Source organism: Capricornis sumatraensis, chromosome 3, assembly GCF_032405125.1.
Source record: "Capricornis sumatraensis isolate serow.1 chromosome 3, serow.2, whole genome shotgun sequence".
Classification (NCBI taxonomy): domain Eukaryota; kingdom Metazoa; phylum Chordata; class Mammalia; order Artiodactyla; family Bovidae; genus Capricornis; species Capricornis sumatraensis.
The window spans coordinates 124,366,222-124,388,950 of NC_091071.1; the positions used below are offsets into that span (position 1 = coordinate 124,366,222).

The following is a 22,729-nucleotide window of genomic DNA, read 5'->3' on the forward strand; positions in this document are numbered from 1 at the left end:
AGCGGGACTATCAGTTGAGGGCTCTGAGAAGCAGTAGGAGCAGGATCTCTTCATCAGGCAGTTCTGGAAATGACTGGTTGCTTTTACCTCTTAGTTCAAGAACTGTAATAGCAAGGTCTTAGAGTGTTACCAGGGCAAATATAATCATGCTTTGTCTTTCTAAAGCAGAGGATTTTAGGTGACCATTTGCCTGTGTCTTTAAACAGAATCTATATGGATTAACGTTAGGGAGAATTGCTAGATAGTAAGAAACCTAAATGAAAAATTTCAACTAGAAAATATGACATAGAATCCCAGTTCTCTTCAACTTTCTTCTCTAAGTATTTTAAATCCATAAGTCTCTTTCTTTGTAAAGATGTGAATGTGCACTCACATATACATACCTGAATAACATTTGTTTTAATTTCTCCCTAACTTAGTTACAAATAGTTGGTAAACTTGAAGTTTGTAAATGCCATACAGTGATTCTGTCAATTTCTTACATGACTAGGAGAGAAGACTATGTTAGGATTCATTTCACAGATTTATTCTGACCATACACCGTGTATCATCCACTGAGATGATGAGTCATAATTTCTGCTCTCAAGGGAAAAAAGCAAAACAAGTTCTCCAGAAATTTAAACCACATACAATAGATATACAGATGGGATTTTTGTAGGTTTGTAGGCAACACTGTCTTTGAACAATGGGAATCAGTGAGGATTTCCAGAAGAGTGTTTGGTGGGGATAGTGCGGGCAGAAGAGGAACTGACAGGGAGATGAAACAGGAGACATAACTGATCTTGCTCCTGGGAGGGGCTTGGCTTCTTTAGCACACCAGTGAGAAATAAAGCCCTTAGACACTGGATTCTGGGTGGGTGACCTGCCTGATTTTGACCCCTTGGGCCAGAAACCAGTAGGGATATACATGAAGGACGTTTTTAAGTGCTTCATGGTTTAGTCACTAAGTGGTGTGACTCTTTGCGACCCCGTGGACTGTCGCCCACCAGTTTCTCTGTCCATGGAATTTCCCAGGCAAGTATAGTGGAGTGGGTTCCCGTTTCCTACTCCAGGAGATCTTCCTGAGTCTTGAGCTTATACTCTATAATAAAAACATACCCTGGCACTGTGCATAGCTTTTAGGGACCCAGTATTTGTATCTAGAGCACCTGGGGCATGGTTTCATCTCATCAGAATCTTTTGTCCCTATGCCGCTCATCTGAGAGGATTTCTGCTGGCTTCCAGGACTTTATTCTTAGTATTTCAAAGTTTAGTTTTTTAGGACAAAGTCTTTATCAGATGACTTTTTGTTCTTCAGTCATATGGTAATGATACTAACTGCCCACTTGCAGATCCGAGTCTTTCTCTCAAATATCCATGTCATCTGCGTATGTGGCATTTCAAGGTAGTCATTTCCTTGTGGCCACTTTGCAGACACTGTGACCTAGCTTAAGAATCTTGAAAGCAGATGTTTGCATGCTCTGTGCTCTAAGTCCATTCTGGAGCTGTGCTTTCTGCATGCCGCAGTGATAATGAGAGTTGTTTCAGACCCCTTTCTGAGTGCTAGGGCACTTTGTGGGTATCAGCATTAAATCTTCCTCCAGCAGTAGCTCAAAGCATTGTTGCTTTGTCATCCCCTGCCTCAAGTGTGGGCCAGAGAAGCTTGTGGAGGAGGGAGTGACCTGCTCGCAGTTTAGAAGGAGGAGGGTTGTGGGGAAGCCAGCCTACAGACAGAGTGGCATATGGTATTTTTGGTTTATGCATTCTTACGTGGCCACTTTGAAGCCATTTTTGAAAGGCAGATATTTTAGCATAAGACACACACACACACATACGCACACATAAAAGTTAACCAAATACTGTACAGAGCAGACTTCCTGGCATCTTACGAGCCTGCCTTATGTTATTGTTGAAGCCCCTTCCTTGCGAAGGGGAGCAGAGGTAGAATAAGGAGGGAGTGGCCATGAAATCTGTCTGGGAGCCGCACCCAAGTAAAGAGTAGTCGTCCTTGGTTAGCCTCTCAGAGAGGGCTGTCAGTCACCCCAAGCCCAGAGCCTACTCATTCTCTGAGGGGGCTTCTGTCTCAATGGTCTGTTTTGTAATCCTCTGATTTCCTCCCTTTATCTTAAGTTTCTTTTTAAAATTGAGACATGGATTTGGCCATGTAATTTTTTTTTTCCTGTTTGGAAATTCAGAAGAAAGGTTTCTGCATTTTGTCCTTGTCCTAAAGTTGTAAACCTTATTGGAATAGGTACATATTAAACTCTGGTGGATTGTGGGCCAGCAGAGCCCCTTAGGATCACTCCAGTTCAGTCCAAACCACTATGAAATCCTCACCATGTGTTCAGTACTTGTGTCTGGTGCCTAAGCAAAAATAACCGCATTATACTTAAAATCACAGTGCTCCATAGGATCATAGTTTTGGAAGACAGGAACGATACAACCTAGCTTTGAGTTTAACAAATTTTGGGGGAAAGCTTTGTCACAGAAACACGTAAAATCAAGAAGCTAAACCTGAATGCGATGAGATCAGGGAAGAAAGTCATGTCAATGAAAAATGGCCTCAATTTTTGACAGTGTTGTATCAAGATGGCTTGGGAAAAGTATCTTACTTGGATATAGAAAACCCATTTAAGAGTTACCAAAGCTCAGGCCAGAAATGAGGAAGTCATCTAAGGCAATAAAAAACTAGTGATGGAGAGGAGAGAAAGGGGTAGATTTGAAGGGAATACTGAGTACCTGCATGAAAGAATCAAATAAAATTTTAATTAAATTTTTTTTCTAGTACTGGCATCCCTCAAGCTTTAGGAAATGGATTTCTTGTTTTTTTAAGTAAGCCACATAGACCAAGTGACATGTCCTCAAATGACTGAATTATTGTCTCATTAGACAGTATGTGATTTCTCTAAACTGAGCAACCCGAGGGTGGGGATGACATCATTTATATTCCTCTGCCTGGAATACTCCATGGCACATAGAATGCTTATTGAATTAACGAATACTAAATTCTCTTAAAATTATTTCCCAAAGATGTTTCTTCCCTTACAATATCATGATATAAATTTAGCTAATTTCAGGAAGTTTCATTATTATTATTATTATTTTGCCAATTCACTTTCTTTTCTTTGCAGCAATATACGTAAGCTCAGGCAATTGCATTGTATGTACATGGCAATCTATGTGTGTGTGTGTGTGTGTATGTATGTACATGTATCTCTTTGTAACCAGGAATCTTAATATTGGATAGGCCAAAACGTTCGTTCAGGTTTTTTCTGTAAGATGTTATTGGAAAACCTGAATGAACTTTTTGGCCAACCCTATATTTGTTGATTTCACTGAATTGTGTATCCACTCTATGAAATGGTGGTGGATCTCTCTCTGCAGATGTGAGTTGATTTGTGAGCTTGATTCTATAACATGCAGTCTTAGCCCCATCTGGCCTTCCAGTCCTTTATTTAGATCCTGCGGCCTCTCTATAAGGGGCACCTTCTGCCAGGTCTGTCAGGCTGGAAAGCTAACAGCTTCTTCAAAGCTTTCACTGCTGCCTGCTCCCTCTCCTCTGTGCTTTTTTTTTTTTTTAAATCCAAAGCAGGTGTACTTGGAGTTCCTGTTCAGAGGCCATCTCTACTCACTGTGTTCCATGTTAACCACGGCCAGATTTCTCTACACTTCTTTAGTACGGGGTGCCATGCAGGGTGCTCAGCACAGCGTCTTCCAGTGTGGATAGCTGTCCCTGTGTTTCTCTTCTTCTCTCTCTTACTGGAGGGAAGCTGAGACCACCTCACGTCATTGTATCCTGTGCATATACCTGGCAATGGGGACTATCGAAGTTAGATGATGATGCAGAGTGCGTGACATTTGAATGCTGAAAAGTTAAGTTTACTGAACAGTCTTACTTATCAGAATGTGTGTTTCAGTGTTAAACAAAGACACACAGAAATGGCATACGAAGTGGCACATTTTTAGGCTTCTAGTCAGTAGGGAACACCTATCTCAAAAATCAGCATTTTGAGAACGTGAAGTCATTCTGTTTAATGAATAAACATAAAGTTCTCAGGACAATTAGGAAGACCATGGGAATAACTTCTCTTGGAATCAGTTCAGTTCAGTCACTTAGTCGTGTCACTTAGTCTTTGCAACCTCGTGGACTGCAGCACGCCAGGCCTCCCTGTCCATCACCATCTCCTGGAGTTTACTCAAACTCATCTCCATTGAGTCAGTTGGATGAGATGCCATCCAACCATCTCATCCTCTGTTGTCCCCTTCTCCTCTTCCTTCAATCTTTCCCAGCATCAGGGTCTTTTCCAGTGAGTCAGTTGTTCGCATCCGGTGGCCAAAGTATTGGAGTATCAGCTTCAACATCAGTCTTTCAGGACTGATTTCCTTTAGGACCGACTGGTTGGATCTCCTTGCAGTCCAAGGGATTCTCAAGAGTATTCTCTAACACCACAGTTCAAAAGCATCAATTCTTTGGTGCTCAGCTTTCTTTAAAGTCCAACTCTCACATCTATAGATGACTATTGGAAAAAACAAAGCTTTGACTAGATGGACTTTTTGTTGGCAAAGTAATGTCTCTGCTTTTTATTATACCGTCTAGGCTGGCCACAGTTTTTCTTCCAAGGAGCAAGTGTCTTTTAATTTCATGGCTGAAATCACCATGTGCAGTGATTTTGGAGCCCCCAAAATAAAATCTGTCACTGTTTCCACTGTTTCTCCACCTATTTGCCATGAAGTGATGGGACCAGATGCCATGACCTTACTTTTCTGAATGTTGAGTTTTAAGCCAACTTTTTCCACTCTCCTCTTTCACTTTCATCAAGAGGCTCTCTAGTTCTTCACTTTCTGCCATAAGGGTGGTGTCATCTGCATATCTGAGGTTATTGATATTTCTCCTGGCCTTCTTGAGTCTGGCTTGTGCTTCATCCAGCCCAGCATTTCTCATGATGTACTCTGCATATAAGTTAAATTAGCAGGGTGACAATATACAGCCTTGACGTACTCCTTTCCTGATTTGGAAGTAGTCTGTTGTTCTGTGTTCAATTCTAACGGTTGCTTCCTGACCTGCATACAGATTTTTCAGGAGGCAGGTCAGGGGTATTCAATCTCTTTAAGAATTTTCCACAATTTGTTGTGATCCACACAGTCAAAGGCTTTGTTTTGGCATAGTCAATAAAGCAGAAGTAGAAGTTTTTCTGAAACTCTCTTGCTTTTTTGATGGTGCAACAGATGTTGGCAATTTGATCTCTGGTTCCTCTGCCTTTTATAAATCCAACTTGAACATCTGGAAGTTCACGGTTCATGTACTGTTGAAGCCTGGCTTGGAGAATCTTGAGCATTACTTTGCAAACATGTGAGATCAGTGCAATTGTGTGGTAGTTTGAACATTCATTGGCTTTGCCTTTCTTTGGGATTGGAATGAAAACTGACGTTTTCCAGTCCTGTGGCCACTGCTGAGTTTTCCAAATTTGCTGGCATATTGAGTACAGCACTTTCACAGCATCACCTTTTAGGATTTGAAATAGCTCAACTGGAATTCCATCACCTCCACTAGCTTTGTTTGTAGTGATGCTTCCTAAGGCCCACTTGACTTCACATACCAGGATGTCTGGCTCTAGGTGAGTGATCACACCATCGTGATCATTGGGGTCGTGCAGATCTTTTTTGTATAGTTCTTCTGTGTATTCTTGTCACATCTTCTTAATATCTTCTGCTTCTGTTAGGTTCATACCATTTCTGTCCTTAAGTGTGCCCATCTTTGCATGAAATGTTCCCTTGGTATCTCTAATTTTCTTGAAGAGATCTCTAGTCTTTTCCATTCTGTTGTTTTCCTCTATTTCTTTGCACTGATCACTGAGGAAGGCTTTCTTATCTCTTCTTGCTATTCTTTGGAACTCTGCATTCAAATGGGTATGTCTTTCCTTTTCTCCTTTGCCTTTCACTTCGCTTCTACTCACAGCTATTTGTAAGTCCTCCTCAAACAACCATTTTGCCTTTCTGCATTTCTTTTTCTTAGAAATGGTCTTGATCACTGCCTCCTGTACAGTGTCACGAACTTCGGTCCATAGTTCTTCAGGTACTCTGTCTATCATATCTAATCCCTTGAATCTATTTGTCATTTCCACTGTATAATCGTAAGGGATTTGATTTAGGTCATACTGAATGGTGTAGCGGTTTTCCCTACTTTCTTCAATTTAAGTCTGAATTTGGCAGTAAGGAGTTCATGACCTGAGCCACAATCAGCTCCTAGTCTTGTTTTTGCTGACTGTATAGAGCTTCTCCATCTTTGGCTGCAAAGAATATAATCAATCTGATTTTGGTATTGAACATCTGGTGATGTCCACGTGTAGAGTCTTCTCTTGTGTTGTTGGAAGAAGGTGTTTGCTAGGCCCAGTGCATTCTCTTGGCAAAACTCTATTAACTTTTGCCCTGCTTCATTCTGTACTCCAAGGCCAAATTTGCCTGTCACTCCAGGCTTCTTGACTTCCTACTTTTGCATTCCAGTCCCCTGTAATGAAAAGGACATCTTTTTTGGATTTTAGTTCTAGAAGGTCTTATAAGTCTTCACAGAACCATTCAGCTTCAGCTTCTTCAGCATTACTGGTCAGGGCATAGACCTAGATTATTGTGATATTGAATGGTTTGCCTTGGAAACGAACAGAGATCATTATGTCATTTTTGAGATTGCATCCAAGTACTGCATTTCAGACTCTTTTGTTGACTATGATGGCTACTCCATTTCTTCTAAGAGATTCTTGCCCACAGTAGTAGATATAATGGTCATCTGAGTTAAACTCACCCATTCCAGTCCATTTTAGGTCACTGATTCCTAGAATGTTGACGTTCACTCTTGCCATCTCTTTTTTGACCACTTCCAATTTGCCTTGATTCATGAACCTGACATTCCAGGTTCCTATGCAATATTGCTGTTTACAGCATCGGACCTTGCTTCTGTAACTGGTCACGTCCACAGCTGGGTGTTGTTTTTACTTTGGCTCCAACCCTTCATTCTTTCTAGAGTTACTTCTCCAGTGATCTCCAGTAGCATATTGGGCACCTACCGACCTGGGGAGTTCATCTTTCAGTGTCCTGTCTTTTTGCCTTTTCATACTGTTAATGGTGTTCTCAAGGCAGAATACTGAAGTGGTTTGCCATTCCCTTCTCCAGTGGACCACATTTTGTCTCTTGGAATAGATATTTTTAACCTGAAGTTTGAGTTGCCTATAATAAAATCATAAAAAACCCATGATGTTGGTTGTTGGTGGTTTAGTCACTCAGTCGTTCCTGCTGTTTGCAACCTCTGGAGTGTAATCCACCAGGCTCCTCTGTCCATGGGATTTCCCAGTCAAGAATACTGGAGTGGGTTGCCATTTCTTTCTGCAAGGAATCTTCCCAACCCAGGGATCGAACCTGGGTCTCCTGCATTGCAGGCAGATTCTTTACCAACTGAGCCGCTGGGGAAGCCATAAGTTGGTTGAAATAAGCTATTTTGCTAAAAACCTTGGAAACGATTGTGCTGGGAGTTTGTTTAAATTATATTTACCCTAAGCAAAAAAGGCTATTTTTGTAAATAAATAGCTGTGTCCTTAGTTTTATGAGAGTTGGGTAATAAAAGGTTATTTGTTAGTATTCTTTTGTTAAAAGAGATGCTAAAAATACTTTGAGGGCTTATTGAATTTGCATTAAGAGCTCAGTTGTCTGGTTTTTTCCCTCTCAGATCAGGTGTGTTTTGTTAATTTCTGGATAGAGGAAATAACACAATTTCCTCTTGTTTTCTGTGTTCTCCCAGCCTCTGTCCTTGTGTATGCCTTGGGGTTCGATGTGACATACCTGTCTTCTGTGACATACTTTTCTCAGTAGGGGACTGATCGTATGTTTCTTACCGTCTCCCACACCTTTTTTTTTTTAAATGAGGAACTCTGTTCAGATCTATTTACAAGTCAATGGAAAACCGGGGAAGACAGGCCAGAATGCTTGCGTCTTGTGCTGTTTATTATTTTATCATATTCATTGAAAGGATATCTTGTGTAATGGTAGAAGTTAGATACCAGAAATATAGGAAATGTGGAGCTCTACACAGAACTCAGGATTCTGTGTAGAATGAGCTTTGTATCATTGTGTCATTGTTTTCGACAGAATCTTTTAAGAGTGGGAGTGGATTAGAAGGGAGAAATAAGTGTGGTTTAACTGGAATTCCTCTTGTATGAATAATATTATGCACCTTAATGTTCTTCTACAGCTCTTTTTTGGGGGGATTTAATGTCTTTCGTGTTTGATTTTAAGCTGTTGAAAGACAGATTTTCTTCATCGTTATTCCCAGAAGCCTCACAGTGAGTATGATGCCTTTCAGCTTGGGGTGCCTGGGAACCTCACCCTTGTGGATGTTGTTGCCCTAACCTCCGCGTATTCTTCCATATTAGTTGTTAGGGGCCCTCGTTCAAGATAGAAGAAACCAACCACACTTCATTAATTTGCGAGATAAGGCCCTTCAGCAGCAAAGACTGATAAAGTGGAGTCAGCCTCTGTGCTTTTAACTGCTTGCCAAGTCCAAGCAGGATGCTGGCCCTGTGACGGGCTCTCCCCTGTGGCCTCTCATGCTCAGGACACCATTTGCAGAAGGAAGTCCTCAACAGCACAAGGGATTACTGCTAAGTTCCAAAGAGCAGCTTCTAGGGTCTGAAGGCAGATGTTTCCTCCTCAAGGCCTTCATATCTTAAGTCCAGTGCTTTTCCTTCCTGACATAATTTAGTCTTTTTAAACCTCTTACCTACTTCCTAATGTCTGTCTTCAGTACCTGGCTTTTGCAATTCACCTTTGTAAATGAGTCACCTCTTGGCTCAGTCCACCTTCACATCCCTCTTCAGGAGAAGGAAGGTGTTTGTTCTGTTGAGGGACACTCAGCCAGCTGACCCCGGGCTGAGTAGAACTGAGGAACTCCATCATAATTTTGATAATGGATGGGCCCATGGGGTTGGGAAAATGTGAGCATGCCTCAGAGCTTCTTCCATCACAAGAGAATTGTAAATAAAATTCCTAAAATCTTGAACGACTACCCTTTAAGTGCTCTTTGCAGTTTGTTTTGGATTATATTGCATATCTAGCATGTGAACTGGTGAATTAAAGAGCTTTGTTTGTAAATTCTATTACTTAAGGAGAAGAATTTCTTGTCTAATTACACAGGGATTTCTGTTAGTCCTTAGAACGTTACAATACATGTGAACCATTTTATTCGCGCAAAACATTCTAATGCTATGGTTTTTGTCCCTTTAGTGGTTATGTCTGACTGTCCAGAAACTATGTTTGAGTGACTCATTAAAAAATAATGGGAAGCCTAGTGTACATTGAGGTTGACTCAGTCTATGAAAATTTGCAAAAATACTCTGTAGTCTGTTTTTTGAAAGCCAGTGTAATTCTAGAGAGGAAGAAGAACCTTTTTGTGCCCATTTGTTATGTCTTATTTTAAAACCTTCTGAGCTTTATTTGATACCTTAACTGTGTCACTTCAGAACAGATGTCATTTTAAAATGATTCATCCCTGATGAGATTTCTGTTTTGTACCTAATAGAAACAAGCCTTTTAGGGTATAAGAATGCATATGAACTTTAAAAAGTAAATATTGATAAATATTTTTTTAAAAAATGATTGATGTTAATGAAGTTTCACCTTTAATCTGCCATATGTCATGCCATGACATAACAGCCTTCTTTTCATTGAGTTGCCAACTAGGGACCTCTTTGAGTTTAGATGAATAAAGAGAAAAGAAAGTGAAATGTACTTTTCTCTCACTCTGTTTTTGACCTGTTGTTTTGGCATGGTGTATATATATATATATATATATATATTTTTTTTTTTTTTTTTTCCCATCTTACTTCCTTTTAGCCTATCCATGTCTTCATATTTTAAGTTTGACTTCCATAGGAAGCATAAGTTGGCTTTTGTTTTTATATCCATTTTAACATACTCTGCCTTTTGGTTGGAGTATTTTGTCCATTAACATTTAGTGTGATTATTGATGTGCTTGAATTTAGGTTTACCATTTAACAATATACTTTCTATCTGTTCCCTGTTTTTCTTCTTGCCTTCTTTTGGATAATTTGAATTTGTTTTTAGAATTCCATTTTAATTCTTTTGTTATTTTATATCTCTTTGTGTTATTATTTTATGATTGTTCATGGTTTAATGTATATCCTAAGGTTTTCAAGATCCATACATAGTTAATGTTGTGCTGCTTTATGTAAAATGCAGAAACCTTGCCATCATTTAGGTCCATTTACCATCCATCTCCCTCCAATTCTGTTCTTTTTTTCTTTCTCATAATCTTGCCTTTGTACTTCATAGTATATATATGTCCTCTTGGAGAAGGGAATGGCAACCCACTCCAGTATTCTTGCCTGGAGAACCTTGGACAGAGGAGCCTGGCGGGCTGCAGTCCATAGGGTCGCAAAGAGTCGGACACGATGGAAACAACTTAGCACGCACACATGCATACATATACCCATTGCTGTTTATTTTGAAGAGAGGCTTACTTTTGTTCTGTCTTCTCTTGGATTGTTAGGAATGCTTACCAATGTTGTGGCTATGTAGGAGTAAATGTATTTTTGTAAATATGTTATTTTACTGTGCTTTTTAAGGGACACCTCAGAGATATTGTGGGTTCAGTTCCAGGCTACCTTAGTAAAGTGACTATCTCAGTAAAGCAAGTCACATAAATTTTTTTGGTTTCTTAGTGTATATGATAGTTACGTATACCCTATACAATAGTCTCATAGTAAAGTATGTAATAGTGTTAAATCTTAAAAAAGTATATACATTAAATAAACTATATGAAACAAAAAGTTATAATAGTGACATCAAAGATCACAGATCACATGTCACCATAACAAACATGATAATAATGAAAAAGCTTGAGATATTGTGAGAATTACGAAAACATGGCATAGGACAAGAATGGAACAGAGCTTTCCAGGATGAAAAGTTATAGTTACTTGTAACAAGTATAAAAACTTATTTTCCCTGAAGTTTTTCCTTAAGATGTGGGATGAATGTGTCACAGAAGAGCATAACACTAATTTAACTCAGTGTTATTTTTCAAGCAAGTGAATGTTTCTGACTTAAGAGTATGAGACAATTATAGGTGTATAGGTATCTGCAATAGTATTTTACAAGAAAGGCCAGCATTGTGTGTCTCCTTTGGAGAAGGCAATGGCACCCCACTCCACCCCACTTCCATTTTCGCCTGGAAAATCCCATGGACGGAGGAGCCTGGAGGGCTACAGTCCATGGGGTCGCTGAGGGTTGGACATGACTGAGCAACTTCACTTTCACTTTTCACTTTCATGCATTGGAGAAGGAAATGGCAACCCACTCCAGTGTTCTTGCCTGGAGAATCCTAGGGACGAGAGAGCCTGGTCCTTAAAAGCCAGCAAATAAACAGACCTCAAGGATACTATACAAAATACACCGTACATAATTCCCTTTCTTTCTTTCCTTCTCTTGTGTGTCCTTGCTGTGGACCTTAGTCCTTAATAGGATTTAATATGAAGTTAGAAATTGGTGGCACAATTAGAGGTTAGGAATTTTTTTAGAAAACACTTTATATTTTTGTTTATTATTGCTCAATTTTAAAAGTATATTGCTTTTAGAGGTGAATCAGAGCTAGAAAGTGGAGAAATAGTTAAGATTCGCAGGTCTCAATGTGGATTAGAATTTTGAGACAGAGCTGTTTTAAGAGGGTTAAATTCAGAAGCAGAATTTCCTTAGTGTGATTTGAAAGTATTCTAGGATTCAGAATTGAATGAAAGGAAGTACCATTTTGAGAGTTCTTGGAAAAAAAGATAGAAACAGAAAGGTAGAAACAGTCATCTAAATCTAGGAAAGTTTCCTAAGACAAAATCTGTTCTGTGTAACACTTTGGCTAGAGGAGATGACAAACTAGAAGTCTTCAGAATGGATTAGACTGCTTTAGAGAATGGTTCCTCAAGCGCCTCATTAGGAGAGCCAGAGGGACTGAGAAAAAGGGGTCTGCTTGGGAGAACATGGGTGGGCTTCCCTGGTGGCTCAGCTGGTAAAGAATCCACCTGCAGTGCAGGAGACCTCGGTTCAATCCCTGGGTGGGGAAGATCTGCTGGAGAAGGGAACAGCTCCCCACTCCTGGAGAATTCCATGGACAGAGGAGCCTGGCAGGCTACAGTCCATGGGGTCACAAAGAGTCGGACGTGACTGAGCGACCTTCACTTTAGGAGAACATCAGCTTTAGGTGGTGGTGGGTGTATATTTGGTGTCACACCATTTGTTTACTCCCTGAAGTAGGTGAAGGAAACCTAGAAAGAAAATGATGGGGTGAGGAGCTCGGAGTTTTGGGCAGGGGTGCCCTGATGCCCACGAAAGCAGGACCATGGCAGAGATTCCCATTCTGAGCAGAAATAAAATGGTGAAAGAACATAAATACTGGCTAGATAATTTTGAACATGCAACTCAATCTTCTGCTCAGACAGAACATGATAGATGAGCCCCAAATCTGGCTTCCGAAACCTATAAATGATAGATAACAACTGTTTGCAAATGTGCAACAAACATGCTCAATATGGATGGAAGGTTGACTCTCAATGAACAGCTGTTTAGCTAATCTGGAAATGAAGGAGAGACTTGCATTCAAACGTCAGGCTGTCGCTATTCTTAGAGCTCAAGTAGAGGACAGAAGAAATAGATGAAGCCCTGCTCTTGATGTGGTCCGATGAAGACCATGTTTGCCCCCTAAGTTAGCATCATATAGTGCAGTAAAGCATTCATTTTTGTGTGTGGTAAATCACAATGCTGACATGCTCACAAAATAATGTGAAGCATATGGGTCACAACTGTTAAGTAAAAACTGCTCTAAAGATTTATTTAGATTCCTTAATTATAGAGTGGTTGGAAGACTGGCATGTGGTTTCAGTTTAGTTACAAATGTTGGCTGTGGTGATGGGTACGTGCTAACGTTGCCAGAGAGAGTAAGATTGAACATTGCCAGAGAGAAAGAGAGTAAGGTTGGGAGGGAAGCTGGTGTCCTGACCCCTGTGTTATTTTTTTAAGTGAAGTCAAGATCTTGTGTTTATACAAAATAAGTAAGAATGCATTATGCTCTGCTTGAGGTGGGTGTGCTAGTATCCCTGGCCAGTTTTCCCAGTGTGTGAGTACTTTAATTGGTAAATTTTAATGACAGTTTGAAATCATTGACTCTTCAGAAACCTGACAGAATAACCATCCCTTTTAGCCTTTATCTTAAAATATACTCCCCACTAGATGTATCAAGCCCAGGTTGGGAACAGCAGTTAACGATTCTGTCTAGATAGACAAGAGAAAACTAGTGTTCCATCTGGGTGTTCTGATAGGAAATAAACCCATGTCAGGGTCATTTGGTGATCTTCTGAGCCCGTGTGTGTGTGTGTGTGCACATGTATGTGTGCAGTCATAATCACATGTGGTTAATCATGTTAGAAGTAATTTTGCATCACTTGTGATCTAATGATGTTATAATATATAAAGCTAACTTGCAGTACTAGGAGCCTGGGGAAAGGCCTGCGTTAATCCATGAAGAGGTCAGCAAATACATCAGTTTATGATTGGAAGAGTTCATTTGTATTTGGCGTAACATGCTTTCCTGCATTTCTTGCCAGTGGTGAAGATGACATTGGCTCTGCTGAACTATTGTCTGGAGGTGGGAGGTGTGGGAGGGAGGAGGGGGCTAATAAGAAATCCAAGTAAAGCTTTCCTTCCCTGTCTGAAGGCGATAGGAGATATGAGTTTCCTGCTTATGGAGCTCAGTCCATTAGGGGCTTTGTCAAAACTTGGAGAAGGTCCACTCATTCATTCATTCATATTTTGATATAGACAATGTCTTATGTTTATAGCTCTGTGGAATGCACGAAAATTAATTACACAGAAAGGCTGTGCCCCCAGGAGCTTGCATCCTGGTAAGGGATAAGAAGATGTCTGCATAACTAATTATAATACAGAAAGGCATTAGATATTTATTGAGGACTTACTCACTTTTAAGGTGCTTTCATACAGTTTGATTTAATTTTCTGAGCTAAAGTACAGGGCTACATTTCTTTATTTTGTACCTGGAGAAATGAAAGTTCAGCCAAGGTGAGTGACTTGCTCCAGGTCCTGTAGGTGGTAAGTTGTGGTTCTGGGGCCCAGAGAGTCCTGTCCATCCGGGATGCCCTCTGCCTCCAGATTTACTGTTTTTTCCACTGTCCCAGGGTGCAGTGGGGCTTCCCAGGTGACTCGGTGGTAAAGAATCCACCTGTTAATGCAGGAGATGCGGGTTCCATCCCTGGGTTGGGAAGATCCCCTGGAGAAGGAAATGGCTATTCACTCCAGTATTCTTGCCTGGGAATCCCCTGGACAGAGGAGCCTGGCAGGCTACAGTGCATAGGGTCACAAAGAGTTGGACACGACTTCATAATTAAACAACAACAACAGTATGTAATCACACAGAGGGGCTTACTTGCTTCTCACTTTGGAAATCAGGGAACACTGGACAACGATGAGGCCACTGAGCATCCTTGAGGGTGAGCAGGGCACTGCTTATTCAGGGGATGGCTGAAGGGGTTTGAGGGTGAGGGAGGGAGGGCTGCTGGATGGAAAGAGATCAGTGTACATTGTTCACATAAGATTCAGCTCCTGGCAGATTGAAGGTGCTCAGTGTATTGTCAATGGCTGCACACACTTTTCTGAAGAAAAGCCCAAGACTGTGATTGAAAGGCTGAATTGACACCCTTCCAAGTGCCCCAGCCTTTCACTGGGCTCCTTGCCTCAGGTGGATCGCTCTTAGTATACTCCTGTGGCCCTATGATCTGTCCAGAACACAGAGGTGGTGTGTGCTAGTGGTCAAGAGCAGGGCTCAGTTTGGGCTCCACTGTGTCATACTGCCAGTGTGACCTTGACACCTTCTGTCTTCACTTTGTGCCATGATTTCATCATCTGAAAATAGGATTAATAATAATATATTCATAGTGGTTTCATTGTGAGACTTAGAATCCTTAAATACGAAGGGCCTGGGGCCCCTGCTGGTGCAGGGTAAACGTTGGTGTTTTAGCTCCAATTACTCTCTGGTTACTGTCTGGTCCTGCCCCTCCTTTGCTTACAGTCCCGATGGGTGGATCCATTCCCCTGATTTGGAGTCTGCTTATCTCTCTGGGCTTCCCTGATGGCTCAGATGGGAAAGCATTTGCCTGCAATGCAGGAGACCTGGGTTCAATCCCTGTGTCGGGAAGATCCCCTGGAAAAGGAAATGGCAACCGACTCCAGTATTCTTGCCTGGAAAATTCCATGGATGGAAGAGCCTGGTAGGCTACAGTCCATGGGACAGGATTGAGCAACTTCACTTCGTCTCTCTAGTGCGTTTCTCCTCAGGCCTTGCCTTTCAGCAGCATGCAACTGCTCATACCCTTAGCCCACCTCTAGGATATTTTGGCCTTTGTTTTTGCCTCAAAGCCTTTTGTCTTGCTGATTAATTCTTTAGGACTGTTTTTTCTACCTCTTAAGATACTCTAGCTCCAATCCTCACCCTACTGAGGGCCCTGTCTGGTTCTGCAAGGTTTTGCATATATCTTTTTCCTTGCACTTCAGTTCAGTTCAGTCGCTCATTCGTGTCCGACTCTTTGCGACCCCATGGATCGCAGCATGCCAGGCCTCCCTGTCCATCACCAACTCCCGGAGTTCACTCAGACTCACGTCCACCGAGTCATTGATGCCATCCAGCCATCTCATCCTTGGTCATCCCCTTCTCCTCCTGCCCCAAATCCCTCCCAGCATCACAGTCTTTTCCAATGAGTCAACTCTTCGCATGAGGTGGCCAAAGTACTGGAGCTTCAGCTTTAGCATCATTCCTTCCAAAGAAATCCCAGGGCTGATCTCCTTCAGAATGGACTGGTTGGATCTCCTTGCAGTCCAAGGGACTCTCAAGAGTCTTCTCCAACACCTCAGTTCAAAAGTATCAGTTCTTCGGCGCTCAGCCTTCTTCACAGTCCAACTCTCACATCCATACATGACCACAGGAAAAACCATAGCCTTGACTAGACGGACCTTAGTCGGCAAGGTAATGTCTCTGCTTTTGAATATACTATCTAGGTTGGTCATAACTTTTCTTCCAAGGAGTAAGCGTCTTTTAATTTCATGGCTGAAGTTACCATCTGCAGTGATTTTGGAGCCCAAAAAAATAAAGTCAGCTACTGTTTCCACTGTTTCCCCATCTATTTGCCAGGAAGTGATGGAACCGGATGGCATGATCTTCGTTTTCTGAATGTTGAGCTTTAAGCCAACTTTTTCGCTTTCCTCTTTCACTTTCATCAAGAGGCTTTTTAGTTCCTCTTCACTTTCTGCCATAGGGTGGTGTCATCTGCATATCTGAGGTTATTGATATTTCTCCAGCAATCTTGATTCCAGCTTGTGTTTCTTCCAGTCCAGTGTTTCTCATGATGTACTCTGCATATAAGTTAAATAAGCACGGTGACAATATACAGCCTTGATGTACTCCTTTTCCTATTTGGAACCAGTCTGTTGTTCCATGTCCAGTTCTAACTGTTGCTTCCTGACCTGCACACAGATTTCTCAAGAGGCAGGTCAGGTGGTCTGGTATTCCCATCTCTTTCAGAATTTTCTGCAGTTTATTGTATCTCTCCCCTACTTTTGGCTGAAAACTCATCAAAGAAGGGCTGAATCTTAATTATCTTTGCATTCCTAGCATGTTCTTCACATTAGGTAGACTCAAAATAAATGAATTAGAAGAGCAGCTTTACCTATTTTAAGATAGCATCATATTGTCAAAATTATTTTTCAGTTAGCTAGAGGGAGTCAAAATTTACCCTGTTAGTTGATTTTGAGGAGGGGAAGGTCAACATGAGAGCTTACTTGATAGGGGGCCCTTTGTCATCATGGAGCCCAAGACTGGACAAGGACCATGGCAAACCTGCAGGACCACCTGCCACTGGTGGGTCTTATAGTTTCAACTGTCTTGTTTGTGGAGGTGGTGGTTCTGTTTTAGTTTTGTGATGGTAGTATCAGCTATTTAGTATTTGATAACATTTTCTAACATTTGAAGAACTTTTTTCTCAATGTTTTGAAACTCCAGTGTATCATCCTGGAAATATCATCATCATCCAGTTGTGGACATGTATTGTAAATTTTTTTCTTGGTTTTCTTAGTTGCCCGGATTTTAATAAAGTAAGCTGTAAATATAGCATGTGGGTTAAAGAAAGCATATCTTTATGGTGTACAGTATATCAATACCATTTTAGTTAATAGGGAATGCATAGGAGAAGATAACTTGGGCCACAAAGAATAAATAACTTTATTTATTTACTTGAAGAATTTGAAGAAAAACAATGTGATATGTCTGTTTTCTACCTGAAACATATCAGTGGCCCTTAAAGAGCCTGTTATATCTGGTAAACAAATAATAATGAGCTGAATTGTAAGGACTTTTTTTTTTCATTATCCCCTGCAGCTTTGCCCTGTCAGATGAAGCATACAGATCCCTAAGAGATCAAGATAAAGACCAGTGTATTCTGATTACTGGGGAAAGCGGAGCAGGAAAAACAGGTAAGGTCACCACTGGACAACTTACTTTCTCCTCTAAGAAGGTGAACCATGGACAGGATGATGTCAGCAAAGTGGGCTCATTAGCATGAAGCTTACAGGGCTTCTTTGCAGGAAGACCAGTTGTTAGGATCCTGGAATGTTTTCCAGGAAGAACTTGCCTCATCTTTCATGTGAAGGAACAGGCACATATCAAAAGGAGTTCCAGCCAATGCGGGAGTCAGTTCCTGGATTCTAGACCTCTAGTGTAGTTCCTGAGTACTTCAGGGTCTTTGACCTTTCCTCCAAGACGCCAGAACCTGCAAAGTCTTACGTCTTCCCTAAGGAATAATTGTTTGAGTTTAGGGAGACCACAACCACAAGCCTACCTCTGCTTAAATGTGAAGGAAGGCCCCAAGAAATGCTGGATTTAGCTCCAGAGAAGTCTTCCTCTGGGTCTTCCCTGGTGTCCCAGTGGCTAAGACTCTAGGTTTCCAATGCTGGAGGCCCAGGTTTGCTCCCTGGTAAGGGAACTTGATCCCACATGCCATAACTAAAGATCCCGTATGGCGCCACTAAGACCCAGTGCAGCCAAATAAAAAATAATAATAGTAAATATTAAAAAACTATTTGAAAAAAAGATAAGTCTTCCTCTGAAGTCTGAAGAATTGAGATTTCTGTATATATTTTTAGACAGGCTGGCAACTTCCCCATAAAACAACCCCTCAAATGGAGGGATTATGCTTTATTTCTCGTGCTTTTAATAAAAACGATTTGTGTGATTGATGGTCTTGAGTGAGAATGTGCTTTTACAGGTGGTGCCCAGCTACCTGGAAAAGGTTCAGAAGAGCTGTGCTGTCTGAGTCAGTCAAACTTGGACAGGTTAGGACTGCTTTTGTCAGTGGGTTTCTTTGATGGAACTGATGAGCCCATGAAAGAGGAGGATGATATTTTCATGCCTGTTTCATCTCTAAGATGTTCTTGTTTTATAGATAAGACTCTTTTAATTGGTAATTTTTACTTGTTTGCCAGAGTGGGATTTAAATGTTTCCACTTTGCTTGGCTAATTAGTTGTCAGATTAATAACTTTGATTTCCTGATGATCAAAAGAAGAAAATCCCCTGTGGGTGTTTCAGTTGTCTGACTGCATCCATTCTGTTCATCAGCCCTTAGTTAGATCTGTGCCTTGAAATACCTATTTCTGTTTCTCCCTACCTTCCCTGAAGTATCTATTTCCACTCCACTTTCATGAGGAGCGCCTCTTCCCTGTTCCCTAGGGTAGCTGAAGAAAGAACAGTTAGATCAGTGTGTCCAGCTCCCTTCCTAGAGCCTTTGGACACACGGTGCACGTTTCTTTTGGTTATGCAGGTTCTAGGCACTGGGTGGACAGAAATGGAGGGGGAAAGTCCAGCATGTGAGAATCTTAGGTAACAGAGAGCATAGTCTCATATAGACCATCTATTGTAGGGTCCTCCCAGGAACAGCAGAATCTGATAGAAGGCTCACCATTCTGAACGGTGGCCTATGGACTTTGTCACAGAGGTTTGGCTAACAAAGTTCTTCCTTACCTAGAGATGAATTCTGCCTCTATGTATTCCTCTTTACTCAGTAGTCTGGAAGCTTACCAAATAAGTCTAGTTGCTCTTCTGCAGGACAGTTGCTTAATTATTTGAAGTCATCTATATTATCAGTTAAGGGAGGGTCACAATGAGTCTCAGATTATGTAGTTGCCTCCTGAACTGTATACGCCAGTCAGTTCCTCTTACCTGGTCTCCCAGCTTACATGTCCAGTACCTGCTTGTCATGTCTAAGTGAGTCTCTAAGAGACATCTCAGACTAAGCATGCCCTAACTGAACTCTTGATTTCATCCTCCTACCCAAACTTCCTGATCTCAATAAATGGAACCACCTGTCAACCTAGGTTCTCAAGCTGGAGATGTTAGATGTTTTCTTTTCCTGTATTGTCCACATGAATTCCATTTTCTATCAGCCCTACCTCTAAAATATATCTCCTGCCAAGCTCTTTCTTCCTTTTCTTTGTGTCCACCTGGAGACTCTAGTTAGAACAACCCACGGATCCTTTTTTCCTTTGAGGACTGTTTGTAGCAATATCTAACAGGTCTCTTTCCCCCTTATGCTTGCCTGCAGAAAGACACCAGAATGATTTGTAAAACTGAAAACTGGATCAAAGCCTTGGCCTGTTTAGTTTTGTTTTGTTTTTTTTTTTTTGAGTTACCTTCTTTTGTGTCTATGTGGTGAGAACTTTTAAGATCTACTCTCTTAGCAACTTGTAAGAATACAATACTGTGTTAACTCTAGACTCTATGCTATGCATTAGATTCCTAGCACTTCATCTTGTAGTTGGAAGTGGGTACCTTTTGACCACATGTCTTCATTTCCCCCTTCTCCTCCAAACCAACAATCTACTCTTTGATTCTATGAGGTGTTTTTTTTTTTTTTTAAAGATTCCATGTATAAGCAAGATCATACAGTATTTGTCTTTCTCTGTCTGACTTACTTCAGTGAGTATAATGCCTTCATAGTTCATCCATGTTGTCACAAGGGGCAGGATTTCCTTCCTTTTTTTTTTTAGCTGAACAATATTCAATTGTGTATATACAACACATTTTCTTTATTCATTCATCCATAGACAGACACTTACTTTGTTTCCATGTCTTGACTATTGTAAATAATGCTTCAAGGAACATGGGAGTGCAGATCTCTCTTTAACCTAGTAATTTTATTTACTTTGGATATGTACCCAGAAGTGGTTTTGCTGAATCATATGGTAGTTCTGTTTTCTTTTTTAATTTTTCAGGAACCTCCATACTGTTTTCCATAGTGGCTGCACCAATTTTACATTCCCACTCATAGTGGCGCAAGGATTCCCTTTTTTCCACATCCTCTCCAACACTTATGTTTTGTGTGTATGTGTTTGTTTTATACATATGTTAGCCACTCTGATAGGTGTGAGGTGATACCTCATTGTGGTTTTGATTTTAATTTCTCTGGTGATTGATGGTGTTGAACATCTTTTCATATGCCTGTTGACCCTCTGTATGTCTTCTTTGGAAAAATGCCTTTTTAATCAAGGTTTTGGGTTTTTTGCGGAATTGAGTTGTATGAACTGTTTATGTATTTTGGATATTATCCCCTCACTGGTCATATTATTTAGAGACATTTTCTCCCATTTAGTAGGTTGCCTTCCGTTTTGTTAATCATTTCTTGTGCTGTGCAGAAGCTTTTCAGTCTGATGTAATCCCATTTGTTTATTTTTGCTTATGTTATTTGTGCTTTGCGTGTCATATCCAAAAAATCGTTGCCGAGACTAGTGTCTAATACGAGTTTTCTCCTTTGTTTCCTTTTAGAAGTTTCACAGTTGCAGGTCTTGCACTCAAGTTTTCAATTCCAGTTTGAGTTAATTTTTGTGAGTGGTAATTAAATTTTGTCAGTTTCATTCTCCTGCATATCACATGCTTTTTCCAGATCTGTTGAGATGATCATATGATCTTAACCTTTTATTCTATTCAGATGTGATACATGTATTAACTGTAATGTATTATGTTTATTGATTTGCATATGTTGGATCATCCTTGCGTTCCAAGGACAAAGCCCACTTGATCATTGTGTATGAACCTATTGAATTCAGTTTGCTAGTATTTTACTGAGGATTTGACATATATATTCATCAAGGATATTGACCTGTAATTTTCTTTTCTTATAGTATCCTTATCTGGCTTTGGTATCAGGGTAATGTTGGCCTGCTAAAATGAGTTTGGAAGTGTTACCTCTTCTTTGTTTTACAAGAGTTTGAGACAGTTCTGGTGTTTTTATTTTGGAGTTTTTGATTACTGGTTCACTCTCCCTAATAGTAATTGGTCTCTTCAGATTTTCTAGTCATAATTCTAGAAACTTATCCATTTCTTCTAGGTTGTCTAATTTGTTGGCATATGACTGTCCAGAGTAGTCTCTTATGATCCTTTATTTTTGTGGTATCTGTTGATTCCTCTTTCACTGATAATTTTATTTACTTGAACTCTCTTTTTTTCCTTGGTTAGTCTAGATAAAAGTTTGCCAGTTTGGTTTATTTTTTTGAAGAACCAACTCAATTTTCTGTTGCTTTCCTGTTCTCTATTTCATTTATTTATGCTCTAATCTTTATTGGTTCCTCAAAAAACTGTATCTTCTGCTAAGGTTGGGCTTAGTTCTTACTTTTCTACTTTTTTGAGGTGTAATATTAGGTTGGTTATTTGAGATATTTCTTTATTCTTGATGTATGCATTTATAGCTATAAAATTTCCTCTTGGAACCACTTTTGCTGCATCTCATCAGTTTTGGTGTATTTTTCCATTTTTGTTGCCTCAAGGTATTTTTTAAATATAAAGTTTTCATTGCACGAAATGGTTTTTATCACGCTAAAATATAAGCCTAACCCAGAAGATTCTGCTTGACCTAGCCCCTACCTGCTTCTGTACCTTCCCCTCATGTTTCCCCCACCCCAGTGGCAGCTCATGTTACTATTCATTGAAGGGTTTACTTTTCGCTGTGTGCTGTCGGTATATATTATAAATAGTCATTATATTGAGTTTCCCACCCCTTTTTAGATCATTCATTTGAACTCTGGGTATGGGCTCTTACCTCTGTTCACTCAGAAATTTGTGAAATCTTTCACTATTTAGGATTCCTTCTTCCCAGTAAGAACTTTAGGAGGAAATTGATCTCTTGGGAGAAAGTTTTTGCTCTTTCACTGCTACTAACCATTCTTTCTTGTGAAACAGAATTTAATTCTTAAAAGCAGTACCACTTCTTGATTGTCCCCAGGTTGACCAGTGAAAGTGGTGGCAAGGCCAGTTAAAAACTGCGTCCCTTGACGGAGCCATTTGTGTTGATGATGTCTCCTGTCACCTATCCCCACCCCAGTCATTTTGTTGGTATCTACCAGCCTATTCATTTCACATTTGTTTCCTTTTTAAGGCATAAAGGAGGAAGAGATGAAAATATTCCTAAGCCTATTAATTTTCTTTCAGATTTTTACTCATCCTTCATCCTGCTTTTATACTTTTTTGAGTATCAGATTATTTCAGTTTGTTACCAAGTGAGTCATCAGAAGTGGATTGTGGTCACTGGTTTGATTAGTGTGGGCCAGTTCTTCATCTCCTCTGGAACATGTGTCCCCTCCTGAGCCATGTTA

General features: G+C 40.5%; 1 protein-coding gene across 4 annotated transcripts in view; it reads left to right on the forward strand.

Moving 5' to 3' along the window:
* The window catches only part of MYO1B (myosin IB), a 193,934-nt gene that overhangs the window by 77,007 nt on the left and 94,198 nt on the right, over positions 1–22,729 (forward strand). For all 4 annotated transcript variants that reach the window (XM_068968255.1, XM_068968256.1, XM_068968257.1 and 1 more), the window contains exon 4: positions 17,468–17,562. In XM_068968255.1, coding sequence (XP_068824356.1) covers positions 17,468–17,562 — 95 coding nt within the window. The remainder of the gene's footprint in view (positions 1–17,467; positions 17,563–22,729) is intronic.